Source organism: Rhynchophorus ferrugineus, unplaced genomic scaffold (genome assembly GCF_030347505.1).
Source record: "Rhynchophorus ferrugineus isolate W39M unplaced genomic scaffold, kcgeb_rfMv2 rfM1, whole genome shotgun sequence".
In the NCBI taxonomy this organism is placed as follows: domain Eukaryota; kingdom Metazoa; phylum Arthropoda; class Insecta; order Coleoptera; family Curculionidae; genus Rhynchophorus; species Rhynchophorus ferrugineus.
Window position 1 is genome coordinate 42,354,015 of NW_027472580.1, and position 17,411 is coordinate 42,371,425.

The window sequence follows — 17,411 nt, forward strand, 5'->3', positions numbered from 1 at the left end:
TTAAGAGACAAATAAGAAGGGAGAAAGATCCAAAGACTCAGGAAAGTAGAAAATTAATGAACCATACTGATGACCCCAACCATGGTGAAAATAAAAATTAGAAGGTGGAAAAATGTTGAAATCAGAAAAAATTAACAGGAACGAATACCAAGGAAATAAGTAACCCAACGGTGATATAAATGGACAAAATGAAACATAATATGCTTAAAATACTAATCAACTCAACATCAAAAGTCAGAGCTAGAGATTGTTAAATAAGAACGACGGAGAATACGAGGGCTTGAATTGAATCCAGCTACAAATAATCTAGACAGCTTCTTTAGAATGAGAGATGTCCTACATATGCTGCCAAAACATTTCTATTGTATTTACAACTTCCAAATCAGTTCATTTTAGAACTTTCTTTTCAAAATCATCACTTTGGTATAACGCATTAAATTAATACATATAATTTTTTTCAAGCCACCCCATGTTTAAATCAATACATATTTTACTTTTCAATAAAATACAAATTTTGATTATAATTACAACGTTAAAAACAAATTCAAGTGGCATTCCATTATTCTATAACCCTAATTAGGCGGTGATAGCGTTTTCGAAGATAATGCTTTACGTATGGAAATTCATTCAGTGCCAGTGTTTGCTCCACAACATTGAGGTTGAGATTTATAAAGAAATTGACAAATATAATATAAAAAATGACTGCAACAGTACAGGAAAAAGGACCAGGACTAGATGGTATTCACTATACTGGAGATAAAGGTATTTATATTTTACTTTTAATTTATACATAATATATATATATATATATATATATATATATATATATATATATATTTAATATATTAATAATATAGTTCTTAGATAAAGTAGTAAAAATAGTAATATTTAAACATTTAATAAAGAAATGTTAAAATGGATTCATTACTTATATTGTATATGAACTGGTTTTTGTTTGTCGTTTGATCCGTCTCAAGAACACTATCCTAAGGTCAAGAATTGATGCTATCTAATAATTATAAGGAATGCTTTTTTGATTTTTACCTTACCAGAAGCATCTAGCTTTAAAATTCCTCTATATGCTATACAATCCTACATGTTTACCTATTTTTGTGTTTGACACATCACATATTTATTATGTTCCATATTGTTTAACGTTACATCGTTATCTAAGTTGATGCATATCCGTATTATTACTAGAAGCATAACTGATGTTGCTTATTGATGTACATCCAGTAAGAGAACAATATAGGTACTTAAAAGTTGTAAAAGTTACTTAAAATAATAATTTAGTGAACAAAAACGAAACACCAACAAACAATTGCTCCATAATGTTATAAACACTGTGTAACACTACTCTGATCCGGCTTGAATGCAGTCCAGTCAAGGCCACAGATCATTCCTCCTACTGCTGCGAAAAACTCGAATCCCATCATGTCTTACAGGCTGGTCTATAATTTGGTCCTTAGCCAATCGATAGTAGTAATATCGTCCACGTTAAATAGTATATCTAGTCCAAATAAACCTTAAAATACAAAAATGAGAGTCTAAAATATAATAAAACAAAGACTAACAGCTATATTGGTTTAAAAATAAAATATCCTGGAAATATTTTCCTAAATTAACTATACATTGTACATACAATGTCCAAAGAAGCCTAATTCATAGGCGTCACTTTAGTCAGTTAGAATAAATACGGTACAAGGATAGATAGGACATTTTCTTGTTTTTCTCTGATTCTTGAATTAAGGAATATGGCGGTAAGCCCAGTTTTACTTTATAGTGTTTGAACGATGCACATATAATTACACTGAAATGAAGTTTTGATCTATTGCTAGCGCATTACGGTACTAAAGGTGAATCAACAGATTTCTATAGATACTGAGTAATTTGAAAGGTCCTACACTAAAATTGGATACCTTTCAATCGCACAGCCTTCAGATATTTAACTTTCTGTCAATGTCAAAGAGGCGTCATTCACAGAATTTTTGTTACTAGCTTAGTTTAAGCAAATCTGCAGATGATATACGAAGACAGTTGTTGCAAAAGATTTAAAGATATAAGTAATTGAAGACGCGTAATTGAACAATCAAACCATTAATTTTATTATAATATAAACAATTATAAAATTTTTCTACCCAGCATGAGTATGCTATCTGAAAGATAAAAAATGCTTTAATTAACATTGTACTATATATTCATTACCATTTTGTTTTTAATAAAGCCTCAAAAAATACGTTGTATTAAATTATGTACACTCCATATCTCACCCTACGTTGAAACTTAATGTGAAGTATTTTATTAAAATATTTAAAAATCAGCTACATTTTTCTAGTTATGCTATCTTTGTTTCGATTTTCTCTAAACATAATTAAAATGTTTTTAAATTATACTTATATCATGATACTTAAGTTGCCGAATCTTCTATTGTTTTCGTTATAAAATAACAAATAAGCACTCTACCTTGAGATAATAATTATCAAATAAAATGCGATTCATTATTCAGTATTGTAGTTTGATTTGTTTGACAGCATATTTTGACACGTATGTTTTTATTATGTCTCACAAAGTTTTGGTAATATAAGAATAAATTACTTAATACAACATTATTAACAAAATGATTACTAAGACACTTAAGGGCACGAAAAATGTTAAAGTTGTAGCCCTACAAACTTTAATTGATGAAAGTATTAAAGCCTCAAAATAGCAATTAAACGCTTAACTTAGTATACCAAGAACGCTTTTGAAAACTTTCCGACGCTTTGTTTTCGACACATCGGCACTTAGAAATGCAAAATCGCCGCGAGTAAGATACACTAAAAGCAAACTATGTTCTTTAATAATTAATAAGTATTTTTACTAGGATTTTTTATTTCAATTTTACTTTTTTTAATCAATCTAGTAAATATAAACCACTTTTGAGACATTTCACATGTTCTCCTTCGAAATAATAAACACTGTTCACAATATCTACATGCAACCATAATAATATATTTTTTCTACATAAATCTTAATGATATAATGGTAAGTAAAAAGAGTGTAGTAATTATAAAAAGTCAAATAATGTCGGCATATGCTTCATCATCACCTTACCTCACTTTCGAAGAAGTTGTGTTCAACGATATTATTTCGGCAAGAATTCTATTCAGCTTTTTTTTTTAATTCCACAAATTTTCAAATATTAAGTATATTTTCGTACTCCCTGTATAAACAGCTAATGTAATAAACTAATAATAAATTTAGTTCATTATTACAAAAATATATAGATAAATAAACTAACTGGAGAGAGATAAAATCCCTCATATTAACATTATAGACAACAATGATTGTGATAATTGTTAATTATGTGATAAATAATGATGAAATGTAGTAAAATATGGTTATATAAATAAATTATTAAGTTAAAATAAACTACAAACATTTCAAAGTAAAATTCTGAGGAGTAATGGTGAAGAAAATACTTTTATGGATCAAATATTGTCGCTATAATGTTTTAAAATATATATTATAGGAGGGAGCATTGTAAATATTTGCATAAACATCCCTTCAGCTTTGATCAAGCGGTCTTATTAACAGCATCTAATCAATAAATATACTTGTAAAAATGGAGCACTTCAGTATCTCATAATTAGCTAGCTGGCGCTCAAGGTGAATGTCTACTCTTCAGTAAATACTATTAGTCTTCACAATATATACTTTACAATAGAACTATCAATCTATCTATTATAAATATCAATAAATACTATCTTCATAGCTAGACGCTAAATTCACCATGGCTAACTGTTGGCTTTATAAGAAAGATTTTCGCATTTTAGAAACATATCAAACTATTTCAACTTGTGTTTACATTTTTTCTTTGAATTTGTTCCCTGATTGTGTATCAAATAATTATATTTTTAATATTACCTTGAAGACGATTAATTAGAATTTCTATTAAAAGATCGTATTTGGAATAATTCAATTTTATGGTAGGGATATTGATAAAATCAATATTGAAATATTGAAAAATATCAATTTTTACATGATATAAAATAATATATTTAAGAAAAAAAATTTTTTTTTTTATTATTACTCTTCGTGAGTCCACAATCTGCCCTATTGGCAATAAGTATTTCTTCTGTTTATATTATATATACATGGCATGTAGAAAATTACTTCATTAAGCAATCTTCTGTATAAAATATTATCTTAATTAATTAGTCTTATTCTAATGCTTATTCTAAACTCTACATATGTCCAGTAATCAGATCAGGTGGTGTTAAACGTTTTAGTCTACGCACTTCACTATCACGTCGCATATTTAGCTGACTAGCGAGTACATTGGAATGCACTGACACTCTTTCGAAGTACTTCACACAAACACGTTGGATTACACTCGTTATAGGTTCTAGAGGAATATCGCGTTGTATCACTTTATTTGAAATATAGTACGGAGCATCAACAATGGCACGCAACACGTTATTTTGGAACCGTTGAATGATGGATATATTAGATTTGCTAGCGGTACCCCATAGTTGAATTCCATATGTCCAAATGGGCTTGAGTATAAACTCATACAGCAATACCTTGTTATCTAATGATAACTTGGATTTGCGCCCAATGAGTCAATACATTTGATATAATTTTAGTCCTAGTTGTTTACGTTTAGAGAGTATGTGCTTCTTCCAGGTTAGGCGTCGATCTAAATGCATACCAAGATTAACATGCTCTGCTTGGGGGAATTGACGATGATTGATATTTACTGGTGGACATGTTCTTCTACGCAGGGTAAACGTTATATGCGTGGATTTTGATTCATTGGCTTTAATGCGCCATGTCTTGTCAACCATAATTGTATTTGCTCCAGGTGGGTTTGTAGGTTTATTGATGCTGTGACTGGATCTTCATGGGATTGGGCTAAAATTGCTGTATCATCTGCATATGTTGCCACAGTAGTTATTTTTGTGGTGGGCAGATCAGCCGTATACAGAAGATACAGTACTGGACCCAGTACACTACCTTGCGGAACTCCTGAATATATGGGATTTAATTCGGTATGTTCATCGCCTTGATTTACAATAAAATGTCTGTCAGTGAGATACGATTTTAGTAGCTGATAGTCCGGACGAGGGAGAAGTTTTTTTAGTTTAACCTGCAAGCCCGTATGCCATACTTTGTCAAAAGCCTGAGATATGTCTAGGAAAGCAGCCGAACAATATCTTTTGGCATTTAGGTCAGCGTTTATTTGGTTTACAAGTCTATGCACTTGTTCTATAGTCCCATGCTTATTGCGGAAGCCAAACTGATGTTCTGGAATAATTTTTCTTTTTTCTATTATATAGTTTAGTTTTTTTATGTATAATTTCTCGAAAACTTTCGAGATTATTGGTAATAAACGTATAGGTCGGTAGGAGGTCACATCTTCTGGTATTTTTCCTGGTTTAAGTATCATTAATATTTTAGCTACTTTCCAGATACTAGGGAAGTAATTAATTCGTAGCATAGCATTAAATATATATGTTAATAGTTTTATAGCCTTTTCTGATAGTTCTTTTAAAATTTTGCCAGTAATTAAGTCATAACCAGGAGCTTTTTTAATATTAATCTCTCTCATTATTGTATGTTTAACTTTTTTGACCGTTAATTTCTCGTGCGGTAAATCCATTTGAAATGGCGAATCTAGAAAGCTAGTAATTTTATTTTCGTCATCTTTATGTAGCTGAGACTGGAAAGGTTTAAAAACATTTTTTAAGTGTTTTGAGAAAATGTCGGCCTTCTCTTTATTGCTTCTCGCCCAATTATTTTCGCTTGTTTTAATAGGTGGATTATGCTGCTGGGATCTCCTAAGCTTTTTTGTTGCTTTCCACAACGAATAGTCTGTAGCCTCAGTTGATGTCAAGTTTTCTAGGTATTCTTGAATGCCTTGGTTCTGTTCGATTTGGATTAGATCTCTCAGCTCTTTTATGGCCCTATTAAATTTTCTTTTATTCTCTTCAGTCCTTTGCTGTTGCCAATTTCATCGTAACTTTCTTTTTTCTGCTATCTTTTTCTGTATTGTACATGATATATGTGTATTTTTTCTTGGAAATGTTTCACTGTTGGGAGTCGCGGAATATGCTGCCTCCTGTATATTTTTTGTAAGATTTATTGCTGCTATTTCTATATCCATTTCAGTTTGTAACGGTAAGTTTAGAGAGATATTTTGGTCTAAGTTTTCTCTAAATGAGGGCCAGTTAGTTCTATTATTGTACAGAAAAGGGGGTTTATCTTTGATGGTAATTTTTGAAGAAATTGTTACTATTATTGGTGAATGATCAGAAGACAGGTCCAAACATGATTCTGCCTGACACTTTTTTGGATCAATATTTTTTGTAATACAGAAATCTATTTTATCTGGTTTTTTATTTCTGTCGGAAGGCCAATATGTTGGTTCACCAGTAGAGATATGTTGTAAGTTATCTATCCTTATGGCTTTGAGCAGTTCTCTACCTTTTGAGCTTATTATTCTTGAACCCCACATTAAATGTTTTGCATTATAATCTCCTCCTGCTATAAATCTATTACCTAGCATACTGAAGAATTCTTGAAATTGTTCTGCCTTGTTGTTATGTTTGGGTGGGCAATAAATCGCAGAAATTGTTAATGGTCCATGGGCTTCCTCTATGGTTATACTGGTGGCTTGCAGGTAGTCTTTGCGGAATTTTTCTTTTTCGAAATGCTTTATATCATCTCGAATTATTATGGCTGTACCTCCATGTGCTTTATCATCAGGGTGATTTGTATGATAAAGCTTATATTTAGGTACTTTCAAATAATTTTTGTCCGTAAAGTGTGTTTCGAAAACCATCATAACGTCAATATTTTGTTCAATTACGAACATTTTTAGTTCCCTGGCGTGTTGTTGGAGCCCATTGGCATTCCAGACGGCGATTTTGTAGCTATTGGTTTCAGGCATTAGGCCTGTTAGGTAAGTTTGCTTACGACGGTTGTGAGTAGACCAAGCATCGTACTCATTTGATCCATTAGTTTGGCCATCATATTTTCTAATCTTGAGATGTTGCTAGTTTCAGTAGGTTGAGATATTGTGTCTCGTTTTTGTGCTGACCCATTTTCAACTATTTGGGCATAAGTTATGTCTGGTTGACTTGTTCTGGTGGGTAGATTGGCAGTAGTGGATTGTTTTTGTTGATGCCTTTTTTCCCTTAAGGCAGGATAGAGTTTCTGCTGTAGTTGCTTGTGAACTGTGCAACCCTTGTAGTTCGCTGGATGATTTCCGTTACAGTTAACACATTTCACTTTTTCATCGCGAACTTTACGAGTACAATCTCCTGTCTTATGTTCTCCTGCACATTTTACGCATCTATATGATTTGCGACAGTAAGTCTTTGTGTGCCCGTGCGCTTGACACCTTGTGCATTGTGGTATAATTCTTTTTATATGTGGTGGTTCGCATTTAATAATATTATTTTCCAATTTGGCGATTTCATACACCGCCTTATTATTTCCATTAGGTTTTATGTCTATATAAAACATAGGCAGAGGTTTTTTTGTCGTGTGGTGTCGTATATTGTGAATATTTACGACCTCGTGGCCTTTTTCAGCTAGTGCTACCTTGATGGTGTTAAAGTCCGTCCCGTGATGTAATCCTTTTAATACGAATTTAAATGTTCTCTCGGATTTTGGCCTGAATGTATGGTATTGGGTGTTTCTTTCATCTAATTCTTTTATAAGAACTTTAAAGTGATCCGCTTCGAACAATTGGATTTTAATTGTTTCATAGCTCACTGTTTTAATTGTGTAGTTCGTAGTAATGGTTTTCAATAAGTCATGGATGTTTCTTATTATTCCTACCTTATAGACTGTTATTGGTGGTGGTTTGGGAACAACTTTTTCAGGGCTTGGTTGTATGTTCTCTTCAATTTCTTCCGACAGGTTGCTAAAACTGTTTTTTGTCTCTATCGGTTTCTGCAACCAATAGTCACTGATTCTTGTTTGTTTCCTCGCGATTTCTTCTTCTGGACTTCTCAATCGTTTTTTGTTAATGACTGTAGTCCATTCTGATGGTGGAGTTTGCGTTATTGCTGTTTGTTCTAATCTTATATCAAAGTGTGCAGGTGATTTGGTTGAATCGCTATGGTTTGCCATTTTTTAATTTTTAATATTTTATTTAATTTAGTTATTTTAGCACTAGTTTTTTACTATAAATACTATAAATGAATTTCAAAAGGACTGTTGTAAAATAAGATGAAATAATTTTAAACACTAATAAAAATGAGATGCAGTCCTTTTGTCTGGTCACGTAAACACGTATTCACTACACTTTAGGTCCACTGAGAGACGGATAGCCGCATCTGTTATGCGTTTTTAACACTCAATTAAATAACCGTAATAAAATACTGGTTTTTTTAAAGAAAGGTATCTTTTTATAGCTTGGACCGTATTGAAAATACGTCTTCACCCTACGAAGGTTGGAACTGAACTAAGAAAAAAAAAAAAATAAATAAATAAAATAAAATAAAAATACTAATATATCGCCTACAAAAATGTTAATATTCTCTAAACATTTTAAAAACAATTCGAAGGTTTTTAAAATCTTCAAGAAATGTATTTTTTCTTGAGACAATATAGTAAAACATCCTCTAACAAAAATGTCAATATATCAGTCAAACAATATTTTCTAATTAGGAATATTTATGGAGTTTTCTTAACGCTTAATACGCATGGGCAAACGAATAGCAAAACTGAAAAACAAAGACATCACTATTTTAGTTAATGAAGTTAATGAATATTGAAAATCAATTAAAGAAGAAAACGATGTAGAAGAAGTGTAGGAGTTTAATTATATAACTATAATTATATAACTATAATTATATAACTTATATAAATGTTTTTAACAGGTCCATTTTTTGGAGCAAGACATGTACAACTGATACTCAGTGCCTTGGCAATGGGCATAATGATGTCAACTAAGTCCATGTTTTCTGTCCTAATTGTTGCTATGGTAAAGGAGGGCTCTTCAGTAAATCCAGATGTACCGGTAAGTACTCTACCAAAATATTTGGTATTAGAAACCTTTTTATTATATATTTTGGATAGTCTTGGCAAAGCCATGCAAAATGCGCAAAGATACCATGGCAAAGTCAGTTAAATGCGATGCCGCATAACAGGTACAACTCGCCTAACGCGAAGTAGTCAGAAAAATAGTGAAATACTGAAGATTGCAAATGATGAATGAATATTAAAAAAATACCTTAAAATAAAATATTTTTAAAAAGCTTGAATTCACCACAAATGTTTGTGACAAATTCATTTAGCGTTGATTGCAACATTTTCTCTCTTCCGTACGCATTCTTTTTTAGAAGAGAAAGTTCCTGCAAGATCCTGTGCCTCTCGAAATATTTGCTTCTTATATGTTACTGATCCCAATTACTTGAACTCCTACACTTGACCTAACTGGATGCCGTTGAAATTTACAATAACGGACGATCCGTCAGTAGTTAATACTTTGTTCTTCTCGTCATTAAGTATTAAACCATTAAACAGACGGCCGTGCCAGTAATAATCATTGGCGTATTACATACCTCCTAAAGAAATAGCCACAGGGATATATTTAATAACAGGTGTTATTCCATCTGGAGAGCTTATGGTTGTTATAAAAATTGTTTTTGAGTATCGATTGGATAGACCTTCTGTTGATTTCATCTGCTACTTCTATCCGACTCGAAGTACCATGTTGAATTACTTACTTGTTTAATTCATAAATAATTTCCGGAACGCTGGTTCAATAGGGTCAAAATTAAATTATTGTCACAGATATCAGTGATTCACGAAACTGACATCAATTAGTTCCTGGGTATCTTTCTTTAAATAGAAGTAAACTGTTTCTTAATTATTTATGTATACAGTTACAATACAATGCAGCACTAGAAAATACCCGAACAATCTTCGATTATACGGATCGATCTAATTTTACAAACTTGACTAATAACTAGTCGTGAATATTTTCATGAATACTATTTAATGTGGGGTGTATATCACACCCACTTCGAAACTATACTGTACTTGACAATCTCCTTTTCTTGGAACCAATAGTCGACTTATAATGGTTTTTTCCTTTTCCAAGTAAGCTAGAGGCTAGGCAGTGGCAATAAAATATTCCATCAGAGAGATCCAGAATACGGTCAAAAAGCTATAAAAACATGATTGATGATTGGTATTAAAAGATATTGCAGATGTTATAAAAACGGTATTTTGGGAAATAAATATAACAATTTTATAAATATATTCAACAATGTTTCTAATTTATTTCTCTGACATCCTGAACACCTTCGTTCGCCAGTTTGTCATTGAAGTCCTTCGAAATTGCACTGTTTCTGCTCAAATCCGTCTTCGGTAGTTGAGCTGTAATGAATATGGTGGGCATAAATCCACGGTCTAGGAGTGTTTTCCGAAGCTTCAATGTTTCTTGCTTGGAATAGTTGATGGCTACGGGTCTTTGAGTGCCCTCAATCCACCTCTTGTGACCTTATAGCTTCAGCTTCAATAGTTATAACCTGAACTCTATTTATCTACGCCACGGAATACATGGAATAACTACAGAACGATTGTCAATCCGACGTCAGTCTTTTTTTCTTGATAATTAATTAGATTTAGGTTAATGGAATGAACTCAAAAGTGAACAGCCCTATGATCTCCCCAGAATCCTAACGACTGTGCCTGTTATGAAATGTGGAAGGGTTTAAAAAAACTAATAATTTACTTTAAAAAAATCTTTTATTTTACGGAAAGAAAAAGCGACTGGTTGAACGATGATACAAAACGACACTGAATGTTCTTATCTGTGAGAAAAGAGACCCAACCGTTTTATTTATTAACTATTCAGATTGTTTTAAAAAGGATAATCAGAGCCGAAATGCACATCTTCAAATATTGAGCTAAGCTGTGTTTAACCAACCTATTCTACAAATTTTTTAATTTCAATTTAGTGAAATTTGGAAACAATCGTATGATACTTAACTATCATTTCCAAGATGGTTGTACTAACAAATATTAATTTAAATTTTTTGATAAAGCACATTTCCAATTATTTCCAATGCTTCACAGGCGTATTTCCTTGAAGGAATTCATATAAAATGCAGAGCTGAATGTTCAAAATGTGCTGATTGCGAAAGTAAAATCTGCTCTTCTGATCGGTTATGTGATTCACGTAACAGGACTTTCAGTGTTCTGATCACTTGAAATTACATCAAACCAATTTAAGATGAATCTAAACTGAATAGCAAACCAAAAATTAAGTTAATAATTGGCGAAATCTATATATTAATCGGCTTAGCGAAAACTTTTCCTGCTTTTTTGAAGAAAACGGGGTGAAAATATGACACGGTTAAAGTTTATATCGGGGAAGAAGTTTTAGGCCTAATATACTTGTGTAATATGCGCTACAAATAAATATATTCCAATAATGCGAAAACGCCTAATTCAAGCAACCTTGAATAGCAGTCAGATGGGTGACAAAACGTATAAACAAATCAGGTGGATAGCCGTGTAGGCTAAGCCATTAGCTGGCCGACAATAACGTACTAGGATCGAATCTCATTAGGTATACAGGTGTTTTTAAGTTTGTAAAATAAAATAAGAGATAGTATTTATTGAAATTAAGTAAATGTTTGTTTTTTTTACATTTAAAACAATATTAAAACAGAAAGTGAGTGATTAAAACATTATTAAACGGAGATAATTAATTTTAGGCAGTGTTTTGTGTTATTTTCGGTTATTCCCGTATTGTTATAATTCCTAAAGAATTATGGCAAGTTTGAATAAAAAACGATTAAGAACAGTATGGCCAAATTAATGCGCCCGCTGTATCGGAAGATATATGCAGGTGTGAAAGAAAATCCCGACATTGTGAAGATATCATGCCAACATTTTCAACAGATTTACTGATTTACACGATTCGAGAATAACAAGAATCGTCTGTTTCTCTTGCTTACAATATATTTAGATTTTTGAAATCACAATTTTGTTTTAATTTGATGTCTGGTGAGGAAAAAAAACAAAAATTGTTCTTGCTTAAGAATTGTCATTAATTGATATGGTTCTGGAGCCATAGTATATCATTGTATTACAGGTTAGTGTAAAGGTTGTTAAGATTTTTCTGTAAATTTTAGTAGTATTGACTTCTGATTTATTTCAGGATTCATTAAATTCGTTAATATGTTAATCAAGAGTAAAAATTAATATTGCATAGAATATTAACAGTTATAAAATAGCATTATGCAATTTCAATTGTGGCACATGGGACGTAAGTCAAGTAGAAAGCAACAGACATACGAAAGCCCTAGAATACAAACCATAGATGAGCAATCTGCAAGAGCGAGATCGAAGATTGAAATAAATAAGCAAAGAATAATACAATTTTATTTTATATTTAGGTAAAGAAATTATTCTTTTAATCATCCTGGTTTATTTATTGTTTTTGTAATATATATTTTAGATGACAAATATGGATAAATGATAAGGATTATATAAATACATAAATGGAGCTACGACAATATTCAGGATATAAAATGAACAACGTAATTTGCATAGATGGAACACATAGGACAAATAGAATAAATTAATTAATATTTTGTTGATTATTGAAAATCAATTATCAATTTCAAAGTTCATTTTTGCATATATTCTGTTCACTCTGTTACAATATAAAACATGTATTACTTCACTTATTATTTCATGTTTATGTTTATAACATAAAAGTACAGAAAGATCGTGTATACTTATATTTAATGCTCTAATGTTATTATAGTTCTGAAAATGACCTTACTTATGATACTTTATTATAATGTTCAGTGGCGTGGTAATTTACCCTTATTAATAGTTTGTTGATTATTGAAAGTTAATGGAAATTATTTTAATGAAATACAATTTAAAAAATGTTAGCGAATGTTATTTCTTGAGATTTCGACCACATGGCGATAACTAGTAAATGGTAATTCGGTTATTGCATATTCGGTTATGCTTAAAAATTAATTTCATAAATTAAGAATTAAGATATTTATATAATCCTTTTATTTCAGTATTACGATTGGAATAACGTAAATGTAATTATATCATCCATTCTATGGAGCGGTTTGTTCTTTCAATCATTTTCCGGCCACATGGGAAAGGAGTACGGACCCAAATGGTTTGTAGCCGGAGCCCTTGCTTTAAACGCTATTAGTTTCTCATTGATACCTTTGGCTGCTTCGTTAGCTGGTTCAACCGGAGTAATATGTTGTCGATTAGCGCAAGGAGCAGCTCAAGGAATATTTATGCCCATGACTGCATGCGTTCATGGTACATGGATACCAACAGAAGAACGAGCACGTCTTGGTTTTATCGGAACTTGTGGTAAAGTCATCATAGCAGTAATCATTCTAGTTCAATATGAATATCTTTTAGAAAAAACTTTCTTATAGTTATTTAAAGCGCCATTGTTGATTATATGTACAATTTCATTTCATTCTTTATAGGGCCAATTTAATGCAATACTTTCAAAATATTTAGATAAATAGCGCTTTTAGACGGTTTTATCTTGCTTAACTATAAATTAATTTTATGCAACCTCGAAAAAACCATTTTAAAAAGTTGGAAAAATTTACTTTATTGAATTCTAAAGAGGTGCATATATATTCACTAGTTACTTCAGAGCAAAACGTATTATAAGCAGTGTCTTATATCAATATTTTACATGTTTTATATAAGTGATATCAATAAATGCGAGTAAGAACAACTATAATTGATGATAGAAGCTACCAATAAAATACAAACATTTGTCAGCAACAGCAACAACAGGTGATAGTGAATAGTCTGTTACATTAATACAAGCAAATATAATCATAATTCTTTAATTCTTGATTCCAAGTCAACAAAATGTAGTCATTTTTTTAACAGAACTTCAGAATATTATTTGAGCTTTATGGCTCATCAGAAATGAGGCCAACCACAAACATCCAAGAGCCTCTTCAAGGCAGTTAATTGGTTTACCAAGAAATATGAAATGCTATTGCTTAAATATGATTAATTAAAGAGTAAAAAGACCAAAATATCTAGAAAATATTGTAAAAATAAGTAAAATACATTAATTTTTTTTAAGTTTGGATTTGATACTTTAAAACTAGACTTGATTAATATATTATTATTAAAACAAAAATTACTGCATAGTTTAAATTGTTATAAAAGAAAATAGTTGTAATATATACTCAATGGATAACCAAATAATAAAAAATCAATGATGCTGCTGAAACATTCTTATTGATAAAACTTGGTTTAAATAATAACTTTAAATACTTTTAAGATCAGAATAACTAGAATCAACCAGAAAAGAAAACGATTTATCAGAATCTCAAATATTATTGCTTGTTGTAAAATTAGTGTAAATTAGTACTTCTTGAATTATAAATGAGTCATAATTTCCAAATAAATCATTATTAACAATAAACTCTTGAATTTACGAAAACAATTTAAAATCATATTTATCTAAATAAAATATGTTAAACTTGTGATATGAGACTAGATATAGGTAAAATACTAACGCAGTTTGTGATGTTCTAGGTGTGACCTTTTCTTTAATGATTTCATCTATTGTTGCGGGAACTGTCTCCAAGTCCTCCCTAGGTTGGCCTTGGGGATTTTATATGTTTGGCATTCTGAATCTCGCTTATGTATTAGTCTGGATATTATTTGCCCACCAAAGCGCTGAAACCCACCCATATATATCTCCAGAAGAAAAACGCTACATTCAAACTTCATTAAGTCAGAGGCCAGGAACGGTAATACCCAATCTCAATGTTTATATTTAAAATTTCATGTTTCATTGCAGAATTTGCCTACTCCATGGCTAAAAATATTGCTTAATATTCACGTATGGGCCATTATAGTGGCTATGATTGGCGGCAGCTTTATCATGACGTTTGTACAATCAGAAAAATCAATTTTTCTGGACAAAATCATGAAATTTGATATTCAAGCGGTAGGTTACAGTTTTAGCTTTCTAAAATTGATAAATTGAATTTCTAAATTTTAGAATGGCATAGTTGGATCGATACCTACCTTATGTGGTGCTTTTAGTGGTGTTATATTTGCTTTTCTATCAGATTATACTGTGAAAAGCAAAATTATGCCAACAGTTAACTCAAGAAGGATATTTCATGTGATCGGTAAGTTTATCATAATTAGATTGGATTATGTTTTCCTCTCTACTAGAACAATAGTATGAAATTCGTGCCAATATTAGACTAAGCATTCCAATGTAGCAAAATCACATAAAAAATCACTTAACTCACTATCTTAACTTTAATCGACGCTAAATTGACCTTTGATGTTAATATAGTTCAATTTGAATTTGTAATGCCACGTCACAAAAATAACGAGATTTATATGCATGGATCTTAATCTTTTGAAACAACAAAATAACTGAGTGGTGTAATAATATAAATGTATAATAATATAATAATATAATATTATTACATTATTACATTATATGTAATAATATTGTTAGATGTGGTGAAGTGGGTATTCAAGTGGCTCACTTAGGCAATGGGTTCAAAATGATGGTATACATGTACCCATCATCAAATTAGCTTGAATATATAGCAACTATAGGGCACAATAAGCAACAGAAAATATTAAAATATTTTTAAAAAATCCAGAGCGAAGCTTAAGGAACATACTCATTATTCCACACAGCATAAGAATCTCTTTTATCAAAATGAGAACAATGAAGCTGGCACTAACGATGAGTGAAGTAGGACGACAATAGTACGCAAGTCTGCAAATATGTGACATGCCCAGTCTTAGCAACAGGTTCATAACTGGAAGCTCTCTCATAAATATAATACAACAAGCAAACAGTTTGGAAGCTGTACAACATACTGGCTTATTTTTTTGAGATGGATTGCCACGGTGCAGAATAGAACAGCAAAAAATTATAAAAATTCTGGAAAAAAATTATAAAAATTAATTTTTTGTATGTATGTGTATTAGAGATATATATTTTTCAATTTAATTAACTATTAAACAAACTAACCTAACTATTAAATACGAAGATTTTGGCATCTCTCTATACAAACAATTTTTCATTTGGTATTATTATTATTCAGCACGTACAGATATCAACAATGGAATCCTCAAAATAGTGTTATTTATTTTCAGAAATAAGTTTTAGCTTGAAGAATTTAAAAGTGGCGACTTTAACATTAATGACAAAGAACGAATGAAGGGCAATATTTTCCAAAATACCTAAATTTTTAAATACAATGAACTTCAAGACTTATTGTATAAAAATCCAGTTCACATACTCAAAGGGCTTTCAGATAAATTAGCAGTGGATTGAAATTAACTATAGAAACGAAAAAGGGTACAGTAAAATATTTAGAATCATTACAGTATAGCTATTTAAGTTGGCCAGGCAAAAGAGTTTTCGACACGGTCATGTTGCCAGAAAAATGAAAAACGTTGTTCAAGTATGGTCAGAATACATACAGATATTTAATAAATGAAGATAGATTGGTACAGCGTGAATTTGATAAATTTATCATTATAGTTTTTTATTATTACTTAAGCCTTCTTTGTTATTTTCAGGTAGTATAAGTAACGCCCTTTGCTTGGTCTCGTTAACATTTGTTCCATCCGATAAAGCTGCTATTGCGGTTGTTATATTGTGCTTTGAGAGCATCTTCATGATTGCTTGCATAGCTGGTGGAAGTACTATAAACGTTTATGACATCTCACCAAAGTTTGCTGGCATTATCGTGGGTATTGCTAGCACCATTGGAGATGCTTTTGCATTATTTGCGCCTCTATTAGCACAGTGGTGTATCACAGACCAAGTTAGGTATATCTAAATAGTCAAAAGAAAAAATATTAGAAATAATTCTGTTGCAGGATGATGTTGAACAGTGGCGATTAGCTTTTTCCATCACCGCAGGTATTGCTATAGTGGGAGCAATATTTTTCGGGGTATTTGCAACAGACAAACGTCAAGAGTGGAATGAGCCGACCATTGATTATAAAGTAGATCGAAGGTTCAGTGCAATGAGTATTGAAGGATCATTAAATAAATTCTGAGATATCGTTGTATGTCATTATCCTTAGTCACTTATTTATATTGTTTATGCACACACCCATTTGGTGAGGTGTTTAACGACAAAGGACTAACAAAGGCGTTATTGCCAGTTCTAGCAAATTATGCGTCCATTTGAAGAGACATATAAACTTACTTAATTAAAAAAAACATATTAGAAAAAACAGAAAATAAAACAATATGTAAGATAACAAATATAATTTACTTGTGAATATATAAAAACACAAGTATCAATTTATCTTTACAATTACTCAATAATATAAGTAGTGACAAATTGTAGATGGAAAACCCTTTATATTTTCATTCAGTA

General features: G+C 31.1%; 1 protein-coding gene across 1 annotated transcript; it reads left to right on the plus strand.

Annotated features, from left to right (window-relative positions):
- Nucleotides 1-606: 606 nt before the first annotated feature.
- On the plus strand, nucleotides 607-17,087 carry LOC143197589 (putative inorganic phosphate cotransporter). Its single transcript, XM_076406130.1, has 8 exons — nucleotides 607-762; nucleotides 8,877-9,016; nucleotides 13,056-13,368; nucleotides 14,572-14,789; nucleotides 14,840-14,989; nucleotides 15,044-15,176; nucleotides 16,600-16,847; nucleotides 16,903-17,087. The coding sequence occupies exons 1-8, from the start codon at nucleotides 699-701 to the stop codon at nucleotides 17,083-17,085; spliced, it is 1,449 nt and encodes a 482-aa protein (XP_076262245.1). The 5' UTR covers nucleotides 607-698; the 3' UTR covers nucleotides 17,086-17,087.
- The last annotated feature ends 324 nt before the right edge of the window (nucleotides 17,088-17,411 follow it).